At 42.3% G+C, this 17,792-nt stretch overlaps 1 protein-coding gene across 1 annotated transcript in view; it reads left to right on the plus strand.

Moving 5' to 3' along the window:
- Positions 1 to 17,792, plus strand: part of galnt18b (UDP-N-acetyl-alpha-D-galactosamine:polypeptide N-acetylgalactosaminyltransferase 18b) — a 74,690-nt gene that overhangs the window by 40,907 nt on the left and 15,991 nt on the right. Inside the window, exons 4-7 of the mRNA XM_061670713.1 lie at positions 2,199 to 2,382; positions 2,706 to 2,903; positions 4,105 to 4,219; positions 16,681 to 16,866. Coding sequence (XP_061526697.1) covers positions 2,199 to 2,382; positions 2,706 to 2,903; positions 4,105 to 4,219; positions 16,681 to 16,866 — 683 coding nt within the window. The remainder of the gene's footprint in view (positions 1 to 2,198; positions 2,383 to 2,705; positions 2,904 to 4,104; positions 4,220 to 16,680; positions 16,867 to 17,792) is intronic.

Raw genomic sequence — 17,792 nt, forward strand, 5'->3', positions numbered from 1 at the left:
TACACCTGACTATTTGCTTACTTTTGCATGTTTATGTTTGATGTTGGGGGTGTCCAAACTACGGGGCCGGTCCATTTGCGGCCTACCGTCCATATTTTAGCAGCCCACAGCATATACTAAAATTATTTAAATTGCACTACTTACCTTCTACATTGGGTGGCAAGGCAGGAGAAGAGACGAACAAATGAGTTTTCATCTCTCGCTTCCTAGTTTTCAACCAATCATCTGGTTAGACATGAATACAGTGGTATCTCAGCTCGCGAATGACACAATTTGGAGGTTTTGAGGTACGAGGCCGTCGCTCTGCCGATTGTTTTGTCTTAAATTGCAAGCAGAATTTTGAGTTACGAGCGTTAAATGATAGCAGCGAGTGTCACAACAAGCAGCAAATAAACAATTACTGTATTCCCACGTAGAGTATTTAACCAAACCTACATACATTGTGGAATTCCGCTAACTTAATGCTAACACCCAATGCAAAACCCCATAGATGGGCTAACAAAGCTAGCATCGATGTTGCAGTAGTTATAAGCCTATAAGCAATAGATATTTAAAAAATAACGCTGCATCACCACATGTAGACAGACAATATACCCAGGTAGCTTCGGGCGAGAGGCATGGTACTCCCTGAACTGGTCACCAGCCAATCGCAGGGCACATATAAACAAACAACCATTCGCACTCACAGTCACACCTACGGGCAATTTAAAGACTTCAATTAACCGATCGTGCATGTTTTTTTGGGATGTGGGAGGAAACCAGAGTACCTGGAGAAAACCCAGGCAGGCAAGGGGAGAGCATGCAAACTCCACACAGGCGAGGTCCTCAGAACTGTGAGGCAGTTGGGCTAACCAGTCGCTCACCGTGCCGCCCCACTGTTTTCATGTTCTTTTATAATAAATCTAATATTGATTTGTATTATTACGTTTAGATTCGCTACGTTGTTAGTACCTTAAAGAATGCACAATTTGTCTTTGCCTTTAACTGCCTCTGGCTCATGTAATTTATGCAGTACCAGTCAATGTTGAAATTAACTACTAGTCAACAGTGCTGTAGGTCTTAATACAGATACAACAAATGTTTTTCTAACTTTATTTGTCTACTGGTACATTGCAAAAAGGCGCTATAAAATGGTAACATGGTTAGGTTTAATTAATCTGTCGTCACAATTAACGCGCTGAGGTCAGTGATCAGGTCAATGCTTGAGCGAGGAGACTTCAACTGGTGTGATTAACGATACATTTTGCTTCAAAAGTCACCTCGAATTGACTTTGGGGGGAAAAATTATTTTTAAAAAAAGGTCATTTGCATAGAGTGGAGCGGTGAACTCTCTTGTCATTGAAACACGACAAGTTTAAAAAGAGATCTCAAAGTAAAGTGTCGTACTATGTGCGGCATATTTGGTGTCTGTGTGTGTTAATCAAAATTCAAAAGTGTGATTAACCTGATTTAAAAAAGTTGAATCAATTGACAGTCCTAAATAAAATGTTAAACCTTTAGCTAAGCGTCCATCAAAAACGAGACAGAGGTTTTAGTTCCTAAAAAGTAGATTTAATAGTATGGTAAGCCACTGTAACATTATACAGTATACAGTTTGAACAGCAACACTCTGCTAGGAAAATGTTATAAAACTGTACTTAAGAAATGGATTAATTTTCAATGAATTGCACATAAAAGTTAAATAAAAAAAGTTATACCTCAATGTTTAAAAACCAAAGTTCTTAAAGATTCAAGGCAAATGTATCGAACGTAAATCTTAACTACATCAGAACTGTACTTGAGCAGTGATTCTTTCACGTAATAATTTAACGACAATTAGACACCATATTGCACTGAGATCAATTTTCCGGTGCCTTTTCATGATTTAGGTTTGATTCCTCATCCAAAATATAATTTAGCTAATGAACTGAAGTCAAGTCTTACAGTCTTTAGTCTTGCAATTGGCCACCAATAGTGGCAGACGTCTCGTTTGTAGAAGCCTCTTTGGTCCAGTGATGTGAGCATTTCCTGTTGGACGTCTTCCAATCAAATGATACCCACTGGAGGAGAACGTGGGTGGAAGTTTATTGACCAACACTTTTCGCTTGACTTCATTCGTCATCTCCAGGAACTTTTGGAGATACTGAAAAATGTGTGTGCATGTGTGTGCGTGCGTGCGTGCGTGTGTGTGTGTGTGTGTGTGTGTGTGTGTTTTGCAGAAGAGCTGAAGGAGAAGCTGGAGGATTTTGTGTCAGAGACCAACAGCAAACGTCCGGGATTCATTAAGATGGTGCGGCATGCCAAGCAGGAAGGCCTGATCCGGTCCAGGGTGAGCGGGTGGCGGGCCGCCAGTGCTCCAGTTGTTGCCCTCTTCGATGCCCACGTGGAGTTCAACGTTGGCTGGTGAGTGACTCGTAGTTCTGAGTGGATTCGCTGGAAATACTTTTTAATGACTTCCTGGCTTCCGCTTAATGTGGCAGCCCGTCAATGATCATTTGTATTCAGCCGGAAAGTGCATTTAGATGTGTTTTCAAATTGTTATCATTTAGCATTTTCATCTTTGTACACATTACACAAGGGCATTTCCCATTAGTTTATCAGATGTGCAAAAAATGAATTAATCTCTGTGCCTTCTCATAAACACAAGCATGATAATGAGGGTGATAAGAAAAAGCTCGCAAACACAAATGCTCCAATTATGTGTGCACTCTCTCTCTCATTTAAAGGGCTGAACCCATTCTTCAGAGAATTAAAGAGGACAAAACTCGCATAATCTCGCCTTCCTTTGATAACATCAAGTACGACACATTTGAGATTGAGGAGTATCCGCTGTCTGCTCAGGGCTTCGACTGGGAGCTGTGGTGTCGCTACCTCAACCCCCCCAAATCCTGGTGGCACAAGGGGAACAAAACTGCTCCTATCCAGTAAGTGAACGTCACATCCTGATGAAAATTATTATTATTATTTTTACATGCATTAGATGTGGAACAAAATAGCCATAGCGATGTATTGTTATCTTTTGCACAGTGTCTATACAACATCAAGTACAGCATCAATGTTCTTGTCCTACGAAATCCAAGCGGATGTGCAAAATTGTAATTTTTTTAATGAAAAAAAAAAACACAGTAGTGCGAGTTTAATTCATTCCATGACCACATTCGTAACTCAAAACCTTTGTATCTCAAATCATCTTTCCCCGTTGAAATGAATGGAAATGCCATTAATCCATTTCAGCCTTCCAGAAAACAAATTCAGCAAAATTGCTTTAAGGTGTTTTTAGTAAGGAAATGTTATATTGTACATACAGTAATGACATAATTAAATAGAATGTAAAGAATTAAACAGTTTTTGCCACAGCTTTTGCTTCAATCCAATGCACATTGTGTGGCTCCCTCTGATGTGCGTGCCTTGGCCACGTGGCGGCAATGTAGACAGACACACACAAAGAAGAATTGAACGAACTCAGTCAGGCTGCACTAATGTTAGTCATTTTTCACAAAGGATAAAGTTATATTGTCTGTCTTCATTTGTTGTTTTTCTGTGGTCAAATATCCGTTGCTTAAAGGGTTACAACGCCGTGACACAAAGGCTATTCATTAGCCAATCTATGGCATTTTGCATTGTTTGTTAGCATTAAGCTAAGTGGACTTTGCTAAGGCAAAGCTATATGGTTGTTTTAAATACCCGTTTAATTCTCAGTTTTATGTTTGACAATACACTTCAGCTGTGCTTTAAACAGCTTGAAACCTCTTTTTTGAAGAATTGTTTACTATCTACCAAACTGCTGTTTGCTGTGAAGTGAGTTGAGTTTACTGCCACCATACGGCATTTCTCTCTCAAGTTTTTGCTCGCAAGTCAAAGCAAAATATCGGCCAAACGTCAACTCCTGACTCGGAAAAAATAAAAATAATCGTAATTCGGGTCACTCGTATTTCCAGGCACCACTGTATTCCAGTAACATTGAGAAGTTGAAGGAGTTACTTTGTGGTTCCCTACCTCAACTTGCATTATTCATGCACAAATGTTTCATCTTCATCTCCAAGGTTACATGCCTCCTCTTTTTTTGTCTCTGTGGTTACTGTATCAAGTCAACAATACTGACCTGCATCCCCATTCCACCTTCAGGAGCCCCGCCCTGATTGGCTGCTTTGTGGTGGACAGGCTGTACTTTGAGGAGATAGGTCTGTTGGATGAAGGCATGGAGGTGTACGGGGGAGAGAATGTGGAGTTGGGCATCAGGGTGAGTAATGTTGTCACCTTGTGTGCCATGAAATACTGTGTGTGCGAAAGTACTAAATGTTATGGCACTTTATGGCTGTTTGTGGAGCAAGGTCAAATCGGGACTCACTTTTCACTTTCAGTACCCGCAGTCTCTTAAGAAATATTGATCAAGTGAGTGCTTTTTTTAGTCATTGGCAGAAATACTGACCCACTGGGGTTAAGTACTGTGGTTTGTGGTTAAGAATGCCATTATTAGTACATCAGGTCGCTCTGATAAAGGATTTGCACCGTGCATCTTTATATATATATATATATATATATATATATATCATGGATGGATGGATAATCCATATCAATTGCTATATGGTAAATGTGACAACAACATTGGAACACAGGAAGTGACATTGAATGAAAATTTGAAGTTGCAGAAAGTGTTGTTCCCATAAGGTTAGAAACATACAATTGTCCATGTAACTTTTGGTTCTATAATCCAACCCCTGATTGGCTGAGGTGTGTTCTAAGCCTTGCTGTCCCTGTTTCTTACGTTTGCAGAGACACATCCCCACATTAAATTGCTGGCGCGTCTTTTTTCCTTGTCAGCATTTTCCGTAGAAAAAGACCGAACCCATCAATGCCATAAAGTACAGTATGACTGCATTACCCCTCTGTTGAATAGGCTTTCAAAAGTGACGCTATGGTATGTACTCTGTTAGTATGATGCCCTACAGAACAAGTTGATGGCCGTAATAACTGACTTCATTTCAAAAGACCGCTCACCATGCGCATCATCACAAATGCACACAACAGCGATTGTACATGTGTGGTAAAAGCACCGCTGTTCAAGGTGATTGCACAGGTGAACTGTTTCTTAACAGTGCACGGGTTCATTGTTGGTTGGGAAACAACAATTTACAGTTCGAGTATATTTTTTTGACTCATGTGGAACTCTCTCATTGCAGCATTTTTGCCATGCGTGAAAAATTGACCTGTTGCACACAAACTAGCCGGACCACGTAACACTTGAATTACTACCATTAGCGCATTTACTTTAACAACCAAGAATTGTAATTGGATCACAAATTGTGGATGCTGGAAGCTACCAAAGAGGAAAAAAGAAAGATACATGAAAACATATCAAGGCAATGAAGGTTTGCAGTGTATTGGTGGTGCTCCTCCAGTTTTATTGTGGGTCGTTTGATCAGTGATACCGGTAACGTGTTACAAGTTACTCCAAAATTGCCGCCATTTTGAGTAACGAGCATTGTAACGCGTTACTGTACCCGGGGGAAGTCATTAGATCACAGTTACTTCCTCAAACCAATAATAGTTGCTTATAAGACAACAATATCGCTTAACACTTTTTCTTTACCGCTTATCCTCACTAGGGTCGTGGGTGTCCAAAAGCATTTGACCGAATACTCACACCGCTTAGTTTCTAATGTGTAGTGAAAAATGACATTGTTTATCATACAATCCACAATGAAGGTGCAGAAAATATATATATATATATATTTTTAAAATAATGCAATGCACGGCTCCACTGTCGCCACACTATTTTTGTTATTTTCCCTAGTAAAAGGTGTATTTGATTGCTGTTACTTGTTTATTTACACATTGAGAATAGAGTTTTACTGGCGTGTTCAGCGCACAATGCATTGTGGGTTAATTATTCATACCGAAGTGCACGGCCAGAAATTGTCAAGGAGCTAAGGACCGACTCGCTGGAGGACGTACAATACTAAACTTAAATAATATTCACAATGAAAAGTGAGAGCTTTCAACTTCGTCTGGAGTCCGGACTGCTCGTGAGCTGGTTTAACGCGGTGCAACGCTGACGTTCACGTAAGTAAGTGCTCCAACGTCAATCACCCACAGCTTTGCTAGTCACCAGGAACAAAAAAGTTTTCTCGCTCGTTTTCTCGTGCGCACGCGTGCACGCTCACGGTTGCCTTCATGGACCCCCACGCAATCGGAGACCACAGAACTCAACATGCAGGGTTGCTACAGTCTATTTGTCTGTCTATCAGTTAAGTGTCTTCAGAGAAGTGTACTTGAGAATTGTGCGCTTGTTTACATTGTTAGGTACTTACTATATTTGGTATGTCAAGTCTGCACTAAGTAGCTCATTGATTGTGGCTTCAACTACACAAATATTTCAGTTATTGGTTCGTGTTGATGATTACGTCATGACAGGTCATGACGTAATGAAACATCAGTGTCTATGTCTCAGTATTTACTTGCCTTTTCATTTTAGCATCTTGATTACCGCCGGAGCACATTTGTAATATACACACAAAGTTGGAGACCATTTCAATGTGACTCTCAGAATTCACACAATGATCTTCCTCGTTTTTGTTAGACTGACTACATAGCGCTGGATTTTATGAAAGGATGCCGAACGGAGAAAGGTCACTTGTGACAAAGATGGCCAGAAGAGGCGAGGTTCGTGCCGAGAGTGTTATTTTTTTTTGTTTTTTTTTTCAGGAATGACATTGTCCCTCAGACTCAAACTGCATGTTGTTTACTTGCACAGTTTGAGACCGGCTCTCGCTCGCCTCCAGGCTGACAGTTCAGCTCCTCTTTGGAAATGCGGAGCCCACGGAGGCTGGCTTGTCTGCTGTGTGCCGGTCATGTCTTCACACCGGCTGCTAGCATGACTGGCAGCTGAAGGATCCTCAGAGACAAACTAGGCCGACAGCGACGGGCTTTGGCAGAGGCTTTAAAGTGGTATCCTGGGTAAAATGAAGGGAAAAATCTACCCGTGCTGTCTGTTGTCAATCAGTCACTGCGCTCTAATTAGGTTCGCTGACACAAATGTTTATTTTATGTGACTGTCTCGTGAGATAAGAATAGTCGATGCCCTAAATCATGCATATCAATTCTTCTATAGTTGTTACAGAGATTTCCTTGTTTATTGTTCTCAGAAACAGAGGAAGTAAACAGTAGTTCATGCATCGTAAGAGCTGTATGGAAAATCTATAAAGATAGTCATGCTCTATTTTGATGAACACTCTCGGGTATTAATTTAACAAGACCTTTATTACGTACTGTGGTTGTATATTGTGCAGCCTCTTAGATCTCCAATTCATTTAACTGAGAGCTGGTAATAATATTTTGACTCTTCTTATCTACACAGGAGAGCGAAGTATGATATATGGATATGACAGTATTACTAAAAGGAATAGGATTAGGGAATTATGCGAGCGACATCCTTTTTTTCCCCCCGTTCTACAGTTTAATTTAATCTAAATGTAAATGCCATCATAGTCTCTTGTGAGTAATTCTGGAAATTGTGGCTCTTTTTTTTCCTTCACTTTATTGCACATGGTTAGGTAGGACCTTTTACACCGCTTTAGCCTTTAGCAGGGGCTCAGTTCAATTTGCTTGGGGGCCAAAGGATCTCCGGGTTTAATCCCTCTGCAAACTGAAACGTGACAATTGAGATTTGTTGTTGGAAAGATTATACATTTCCTTGAGCAAGGCACAACCCACCCAAAACTGCTCAGGGGCCTGTCACCTTTACTGTTAAAGCTCTCCCCATCCTGCATGGCCATATGATATTTTGATTTTATTTTTTTACAACAGAGAGCTAACTCACAGAATAATGTACCAAAACACCCCTGAGTAGCAAATATTGTGCCAGTGCAGCCTGCCTGGAACAGAGCAGCTAAGCGGCCATCGCCATTAGTCTCAACAATTCCCTGGAAATGTCTACTAACAAATGAGGATCGTTGAGATCATTTGAAAAAACTGCAAGTGCAATAAAACACTACAATTGGCATAAAGATCATCATCATCATAATGTGAAAAGTGCAGATAGGACAAACACAATTCAGAATCAAGAAGGTTATTGCTCTCGCAGTAATACATTTTGAGATGAATTCGTAGGTTTGAACAAACTGAACAAAAATACTTTGGTTGCCTTATTTAGCCACAAAATGGAGACAAGGTATTAAAACAGCTCTACGCCACTGCAAACTACAACTGTTATAATCAACATGATGGGTTCATTAATACCTCTCTAATTGTGTCGATCAAAACTGACCTTCATAAAGAAGGTGTGTATAGATATAAATATAATTACATACAACATACGTGTATATATGCCTGTATATACAGCTCTCATACAGGTTCTACTTCGGTTGTGCAGGTGTAGCTAATGTTTTGGCCATTGAGTGACGACGTTAAAGGCAGTGGGACTGCAGCATTGCGCGTTGGTGCAAGCCACGGTGCTCTTCAACACACCTGCTGGGAGGATTGAGTAGCACAGAGAGAATACCAAAGCCTAATCGTGGAATCCCCGCGGAGAAGGACGCACAGACAGAAAAGCAACAGTGTCTGGTTTGCAACATTTCCTCTCAAACTTCATCTTCTGTCCAGTATCTGTGACACAATCAAACAAGCTTCCTGCAGTGATATTCTCCTTAAGACCTGCTGGCTGTGTCACAGAGTTGTGTTTTAAATCCCAAACAGTGTTTTGACATGTGTCTTTAAAGAAATTCGGTATTTTTGCATTCGCTTCCAAAAGTGATTCTTGACAGCTGCCCAGGAGACAAAAGCAACACCTTGAGCTTCTTATAATGAACATAATAATTGTGGTAAACGTTCAAATGGAAAGTAGCACATGTAGAAATCCACTAAAGTTCACACAGCATATGTATGAGTTATTATCGTGCTTCAGGCTCCATTTGCATTGTTCCCAGTAGCCACGGGACACCCGTTTGCCCAAAATGTAGTGTGGGGTCGGATTTTGACCATTTCTTTCTCTATATTAAAGTCTTACTAAGCTTTTGGGGGGGGGGCTGCTGAGTCGCGTAGGCCCGATGCCAGTTTGTTCCCTCCCGGCCCATCACATTCTGACGTTCCTCACGTTCTGTCAAGACTTTCTACAGATGAAACATAGACGCTGAGCAACTGTTGCACCGGCAAAGTTTGAATTAAGCTGCTCTGCTGGGCCCGGCGCCACATTTGGCGTCAGAGTGGTGAGTTGGGGGCACATACTGCAACATAAAAGTTTGATAATATTCTGTCAACAACTTAAAAAAAAAAAAAAAAACTGTTATTCACATACACAATGCACAGTGCGGTTGCATTTCCAGAAAATGCTGTTTCGCGCTTTCTCTGTCTCTCTCACATTCAACATTAAGCGTTATGAACAGGTGTGCCGCGGCGCGCATTGTAGGTAAGTTAAACACATGGCTAAGCTTTAGAAGAGTTGTAGGCAACGAGTGTGAGATGCCGGCGAATTACAAATGAAACGTAGCCTTATCTGTATTTATTCTTTAAGTGAAGTGAATCAAAGGTTTGATGAAGATAAAATAGGACAGAGGACACAGGTGATGGACGGGTATGCACAAAGGCCTTTTTTTATTTTCATTTTTTGTAATTACAGCTGATGGGGTTAGCACCCAGTGGTAAAATGCATTTTCTGCCTTGGCATGAGGAGTCCAAACATGTGTTTCTACTTCTGAAGGGGCAGCTGGGCTCAGGTTGTCATCGCTCAACTGGAAAGTCGCAGCTTCAATTCCTGCGACCTCTGCAGCCCCGATGAAGTATCGCTGAGCCAGATATTCAAGTCAGTCCTTGAAGGTTGACTGTATGCATACGCACTACTAAATATACTGTATATTAAATCCCATTTAACAAGACATAGTTGCAGGTATATTGTTAGCCTCTGAAGGAGAGTGCAGCACTGATTTTATTTTAATTTTTCTCAATCATATGCTAGATCTGCAAATTGCCGTCGGCGGCTCTTTGGCTCGCTTGACCATAAAAGTCGAAAAATGGACACACTCCAAATTTCATGGTGGGCTGGTTTGATTACACCGTGGTGCACAATGACCTACTTGACGTGATGTGACGTTGTCCTGACGCTATGATTAGAAATCATCTGCTGTGCACCTCAAAGGCTTTTTAAATGTTTTTCAGTGAGTCAAAAGCTAGTCAGAGGTCAGTCATTTCTTTTCGTTTGCTCAAATTTAGCTTCCACATTACAATAACCTGTGAAAACTCCATAGTAGTAACAGAAGTACCTCCAGGAATTTGGAGCCCCATCTTGGCTCATATCAGGTTTACTCACTTTGGATTGGTGCTGCAGCGAGCTATTAGTGTGGACTGAATGGGTGGCAACAATGGGGAAATGCCAGCACAGTGTTTTGAGGGTAATAGCTTGCAGCGGCATACTGAGGAAAACAAAACAAAACAAAACTGAACTAATTCATTTTTGGAACGATAAACTGAACTTTGAACTAATTTGCTTAGAAAATGAACAGTGGTGACGCATATCAAGAGAGAATACTGTTAGCTAGTGCCACTCTATGCATGCAACATGACTTGATGCAGCTCTGCTTACCTTTTGGTTTTTGACACAGGGTGTCTGAAGGTGTAGTCCAGTGGCCGGACTCCAACCGTCGCCCGAAAGTGGTGGATCTTTGCCCAGACTAGCTGCCTAGTTATGAGTGGAGAAGCCCGTGTTGGGGCGGTTATTATATAAATGACTTGACACAGTCACATTTCCAGTAATAGATTTACTTGGTTATTTAATTTCACATTCGATGGGTGGGCAGGCCCATCAGAACTGAAGGAAGGCGCTTCATTTAGTCGGCCTTGTCTAATAGAAAAATGTGCTTGGCTGCCATCTTGTGTTATCTATAGGTAATTACAAATGTTTTTGGGTGGGAGTTAATTTGAATGTCGCTATTCACGGCGAATTGCAGGGATTCACTGTACAAGCAAGTAAATAGTTGATATTTCATAATATGTTTGCTTTTTAACTGCATTTATAAACATTCATTTATCTGCGTACAAAAAATACGACAAATTGGTTGCGTAGTTGTTCATGACGAACTACGCGATGACCCACCAGCCCGCAGTGCAAAAATCCTTTTATTTCAGCACAGCAGCATTGAACAAGATGTACAAACTGTGCATTATAACCTCCTTTGAGGTCCCAACAGCTGAAGCAGTAACTTGAATTTAACTTTCCCAGTGCTCACATGTTCCAGAGAAAATTTTACATTTTTTTTAATTTTTTTTTGTGCAAGAAGACCATGCAGTTAAGCAGTGAGGCTTGGTTTGTAATAAACGAGACTTGCGGCATACACTTTTGTGTGTGCGTGTGGAGCATAGCTTGCAGAGCAGTTAGTATTATGGTTGATGTGGGGTCCACGTGGATAATAAACAAGAAAGTCTTCTCTAAAATGAAACTTTCCTTTGTTTTTTATACAAATGTATTCATCCATCCACCCATTTTCTGAGCCGCTTCTCCTCACGAGGGTCGCGGGCGTGCTGGAGCCTATCCCAGCTGTCATCGGGCAGGAGGCGGGGTACGCCCTGAACTGGTTGCCAGCCATTCGCAGGGCACATACAAACAGACAACCATGCGCACTCTCAGTCATGCCTACGGGCAATTTAGAGTCTCCAATTCATGCATGTTTTTGGGATGTGGGAGGAAACCGGAGCGCCCGGAGATAACCCACGCAGGCACGGACGGGGAGAACATGCAAACTCCACACAGTCGGAGCCGGGGATTGAACCCGGGTCCTCAGAACTGTGAGGCTGACGCTCTAACCAGTCGGCCACCGTGCCGCCACAAATGTATTCATAAATTACATAACATGCAGTAGAGGAAATTCATCCGCTTCAATCCTTTAGTTTGAAACAAAGCAACATCGGATCGAAGCAGTGATGGTTTCTGGCATGTGCACTGTGTGTGACCGCACGGGGCGGCATTTGATGCCCAAGTTTTTACAGACAAGCTATTGACACCCAAAAAAGATATATCTTTGGATATCCTTGAAAGACGACTAACTTTTCATTTTGCCATCAAAAGCCCCTTTCTCACTCTTGCTTTCATCGTTTTTAGAGTTTGAGGTGTCATCCATCCATCCATTTTCCGAGCCGCTTTTCCTCACAAGGGTCGCGGGTGTGATGTGATGTGATGTGATGTCATTAAATGCAGGGGCACTTAATCAGTTGTTAGCGAGCAGCGGTGCATAGTCTCACACGACTACGACTAAACTGTACAACCGTAAAATCCCATGCTTTTTGTGAGGACACTGTTGGAAGGACGGCGGTGCAACGTGAAAATGGAGTGGGGCGGCTGGTAAGTGTACTGATAGCAGACAGCGTGAGATGATGCATACGAGTGGGAAGTCGATGCCAATTATTTGCTCTGCTCTGGGCAGCAGAGGAGGAGAAGCAGTTTACCTCGCATGGGCTTTGATGTGAAGAGTTATCATGGCTTGCTGAAGAAATGCAAAATGATTGCGGCAGGAAACGTTTTTTGTCTTTTCTCGTTTTTGCTTTTCGGTCTTGGTGCGTTGGAGGCTGCGAGATTGGGTGCAGTGAGATGAAAGCAGACTGTTTCAGAGAGACGTGTAAGTATGAAATGGAAAATGAAATTTCTAAGGAAATATTCTCAATCACGTGCGTTGAAAAGTTTGTCAAGAGGCCATTTATGCTCTCCTGGCAGCCTTCTTTCAGGGTTACGCAAAAAGTACTCGAACTTTTCCAAACGAGTACAAAATATAGTGGAACAAAGGAAAGTCTACACACCCCTTTTCAAATGCAATGTTTTTGTGATATAAAAAAAAAAAAAAAAAAAGAGCGACTAAGCTAAATTATTCCACCATTAATGTACCCTAAAACCAATACAACTCAACTGAATTTTTCAAAAATCTTTTCAAGAAATGTAGTAAAAATAAAAAACGGATATCCTGCGGTTGCGCAAGTGTGCACACCCTCTTATAATTGTGACGTTGGCTGTGTTCAGAATTAACCAGCCACATTCAAACTCATGTTAAATGGGAGTCAGTACACACCTGGTACCATTGGCACCGCTAGTGAATTTCTGTTTTTGCTTTCATTTAGTTTTTAATTTCTAGCAGAAGACTGAACGTTTTGTGTTTCTTTCTCAGTATGGCACAGTTGGCATTTTGACTTTAACTGGGCTCATTGTGTCAGTCATTTGGATGCCATATTTTAAGCCTCGTCAGAGATAGAGTCGAACCACTGATGTCGAACCTCCAATTTTGTTTTGAATTCAGATGCAGCAATTTTTTCCTTAAAGGGGGGGGAGGGGGGGGTCGGTGTGGGAGTGAATTCCAAAGTGATCCTAAAACTTTTATAGGCATTATGGAGACAATATCGCAAAGATTGATCATCAAATTTTGAATTTTGTCATTTATTGATAGATTCATTGCCGATAGTAGGGGTGGCAACTGGGCTGGCAACCGAATTATCACTCTGCTTGCCACGTGTCCAACGACGCCCTAGCTTGGCGCAGACTAGTCGACCAAATTGGCAAACACCTGCGGTGAGCCTTGTGCTTGCACGATAATCAGGATACGCTTGCACCCGACCACAGATGCGGCGTGTCCAAAAATAGAGCCGTGTGTGGGTTTTTTGTTTTTTTTTTGCAAATAAAGGAAGCTATGATGGATGCGCTTCCATTAAATGATACGTCAGACTCACGATGTTTATCAGCAAAATGCAGCCCACCTCAGCCACTTCTCTACCTCAGGCCTCCAGTGATGACTCATGGCATGACTGATGGATGAACTCTTGCTTCGCCGGATTTCAGGGTGAATGAGGCAACATTATAAAGCACTTGTAGGCCTGTGACGCTCGAAAGTCGATTTCAAATTGCCACGTATTCATCTGTAATGGGCTAAAACTTGAACTGTGGCAAAAGACATCGTGTAGTCTGAGCGAAGACATCCACCGAGGTCGTCTGACCTTCCTTGTTACCTTGAACAGGCTAGGACGCATCGGCAATAGATGCATGTAATATAATGCGTATTGTCCTCGCTGGCGGGTGGAAACCTTTTTCTGCGTGTCCAAAATGGTCAAGTCGACATTTTTTCACAAATCGATGCTATTGGTCTGTCATCGTTTACTTGTATGCTTTATTAACCACTTTAAAGTGTTGAAATGAGCTTAAAAGCAAATCTTGAAGTCTCTTGAAGGCTTGAACAGTCTGGGAGGCGTCATAAAACTCCGCCTCTTCCCTCTCACTGCAGGAGCCATGGGGACATTATGTCGCTTGAAGATTGAGAGTCTGGATGTTTTTTTTAGACAGTCACTGAAAATCCTTTGCTTTAGATACATTTGAGGAAGCCCTGTTTTGTTAAAAAAAAATATATCTGTAATGTTTTGGTAAAGAAGGAAGCGGTCAGCGACGAAGGTAAGGGTGTAGAGATTCATTTCTGCCTATTAAACTGCTTTGTCAGAGCATCCCTTTTATTTATTGCATCACGCATGGCGCTAATGCGACATTCCAGATAAGTGAGAAGTCAGATTTATCCCACTCGGATTGTACTAGTTGCGAGATGGCTGATTGCGCTAAATTGTTTTTGTAAGCTATATAGGCCTATATAAAAATCATAATTAACTTTATTTATATAAATAAAGGAATATCTTACCTGAAAAGGATTTCATACATTTCACCGAATAACATGCAAGCAGAGGGGCAAATCGTCACGCACTCAGTACAAATCACATTGTGTTACGTGACGTTATGTCGAAGAACTAAATAAAGACAACTATACAATCTCGTAAATAGTTTTTATGTTATGTTTGTGTCTCCATGGGGTCGCCATTGCCGAGCGACGTCAGGTTGAAGCAACTCGGTGAAGTCGGGGTGTATATTTCTTTTTCCTCTTGACTCCACGTCTGACTTGGACCACCCAGTTCGAGTTGCGTTGCAGTGCACTTTTCCTGGACGGAGGTCCGGAAACCCTTGACTTCCCACTTTTCTGGAATGCATAAAGTTTAAGAAGATGATGTAACCACGCTCGTTTGCTTTTATAAAGTATTAAAGGCTTTTTTGTCTGGTCGGGGACTCGGTGTGAGAGCAGGCTTTGATGTGGACGGCTGTTCTACCATTTTCATCAACGACAGTGTAATAAATCAGTGATTTTTTAAAAAATGTTATGAATTATTTTTTAGTGCATCAAGTTAACGATTGAACATGATTTTAAGGTGGTGTTTATTAATGTTAGCGCGTAACGGTATATGATAGCAATATAAGGTATAATTACCAACTTGAATGATATTGATAGTGGTACTGGCATTTTATTCCCTCGGAATCCAGGATTTGGATTGAAAGCTTTCGCATTAAGCACATCAAATTACAACCTGCGATGAGGTGGTACTATAAAAAACTATAATCTAAATGAAGTGCAGTTAGTGACTGTGCTGTGAAACAGCAGCAGTCATACCCACATAGCTGTCTATCTCTATATGTGTTGCTCCACTGTTTGTGTTCAAATATACTACTGTATGTTGCTCAAAGGGTTATAACATCGCAATATCGATGCTATTCGTTAGCCCGTGTATGGCATTTTGCATTGTTTGTTAGTATTAATCTAAACAGACTTTACGAAGGCAAAAGGTTAGTTGGTTGTTTTGAATACACAACATGTAATCCTCTTTGTTTTGTTTAATTAGACAGTGAACTTCAACTGGGAGTAGCAATAAACAGCTCGAAGCTTCTTTTCTGAAGAATTGTTTACTATCTGCCAAACAGAGTTTAGTCCCACCATACGGTGCTCGTACGTCAAATTTGTATTCACAAGACGAAGCAAAAAACTGCCCCAACGGCGGCTCGTATGTCGAAAAAAAGCACGTCGGTCGTATCTCAATGCATCACTGTTTAATGGTCAACCACGTGCAGTGCTGCTCTCTCTGCTGGATCTGATTGGCTAATGGAACGTAACGGTGGCAAGTGAAAATAAATGCCTTTACTGCACCTTGATTCAGATGAACGATTCTATTAGTATCACCATCTGCAGGATCTGGTGGGGCACTGACCCGTTTGCCCCTAATGTGAAAGTGCTTGTTTACACTTTAATAAACTTCCCATTAAAAGCACCTTGAGTGTAGAAAACAACATTCTTATCTCTCGTGGGCCATCACTAATGGTTGAACGTCAAGAAAACACAAAAGTCATCAAAGTCCCAAACCTCCCAGCAATCTTCATGATGTCATAATTTAGTGTCATTGAATTTGAATCAACATGGATTCTGGCCTCTCCCTTTTGAAAATGTTGCATCTGGGGAGCGTCCTCCTGACAGGCGAGGCCATAGAAGGCTAGAGAGGTGAATAAAAAAAAAAAAAAAAAAAAAAAAAAAGGTTGCTTGTGAGTCGTGGCGTTCTGCACTCACCGTGAAGAGGCTCCTCAGCTGCCTGTGCACTTGATAAGTGGCAAAGCACCAGCATGTTGGAGCTTAATGAATTTGGTTCCCTCGTCTGCACAGACAAAATTGCCCTTTTCATTACAATAATAAAACATCACAGTTGCAGTGTTATTTGTGAGTGGCGCATTGCAGTTAGTCTTTTTATTTTTCTTCCTGCAAAATTGTGTAGCAGGCCTGTCAATACAGCCTGTCACAACAACATGAATGCCTTTCTGTGACTCTTCCAGCATGTCTTCCAGTGTGACACTGTATTCTTCCTGTGTATTTTGTTCAAAACCAGGTGTGGCAGTGTGGCGGCAGCGTAGAGGTCCTACCTTGTGCCCGCATTGCCCATATCGAGCGTGCTCATAAACCTTACACGGAGGACCTGACATCTCACGTGCGACGCAATGCCCTCAGAGTTGCAGAGGTCTGGATGGATGAGTTTAAGAGCCATGTTTACATGGCCTGGAACATTCCTCAGGAGGTGAGTGAGTCCACACAAGTGCCTGGCACACCCCGTTGCAATAACGCAATAAGATCCAAGATGGCGTCAACCCGCGTATTCGCTTCGGTAACGAGCTCGCTAGTACCGTCTTGTTTTTGTGCTTTTCATTCATCTTTGGAGACATTACGCGATTTAGGATTAGAGCGTCTACTCGGGACTTCCTCTCACCAACTTTCACAAATCCATAAGGGTTTTTCTCAGAATTACTCAGCGGCGGAACGCGTGCGGTCTATGGCGCATGGATTAAGTCCTTTGAACGTCTCGTGCTGGACCACCTCAAGAGTGTCACAGGTCCCCTGCTGGACCCCCTGCAGCATCATCTGCGGATGATGCAGTCAACATGGGACTGCACTTCATCCAAGAACACCTCGACAGTGCAGGGACCTACCCGAGGATCCTGTTCGTGGACTTCAGCTCAGCGTTCAACACCATCATGCCTGAACTCCTTTCAACCAAGCTTCTCCAGCTCAGCGTCTCACCTGCCATCTGCCAGTGGATTTACAGCTTTCTGACGGGCAGGACACAGCAGGTCAGGCTGGGGGAGGCCACCTCATCCACACGCAGCATCAGCACTGGGGCGCCCCAAGGTTGTGTCCTTTCTCCGCTGCTCTTCTCTCTCTACACGAACGACTGCACCTCAGCGAACCCTACTGTCAAACTCCTGAAGTTTGCAGACAAAAAACCGGAACACACACCCATGACAGTATCCCCCCCCCCCCCCTTAACGGCCGGCCCCAGACAGCCCCCAGAGGCCCCTGGATGTGCAACGTGGAAGTCCCGAATGAGCGAGTCATCCATGATAAACGCAGACGGCACCCATGAACGTTCCTCAGGCTCGTAGCCCTCCCAGTCCACCAGATATTGAAACCCCCTCCGACGAGACGACAACAGCCGCTTCACAGAGA

Source organism: Phycodurus eques, chromosome 2, assembly GCF_024500275.1.
Source record: "Phycodurus eques isolate BA_2022a chromosome 2, UOR_Pequ_1.1, whole genome shotgun sequence".
Lineage (NCBI taxonomy): Eukaryota > Metazoa > Chordata > Actinopteri > Syngnathiformes > Syngnathidae > Phycodurus > Phycodurus eques.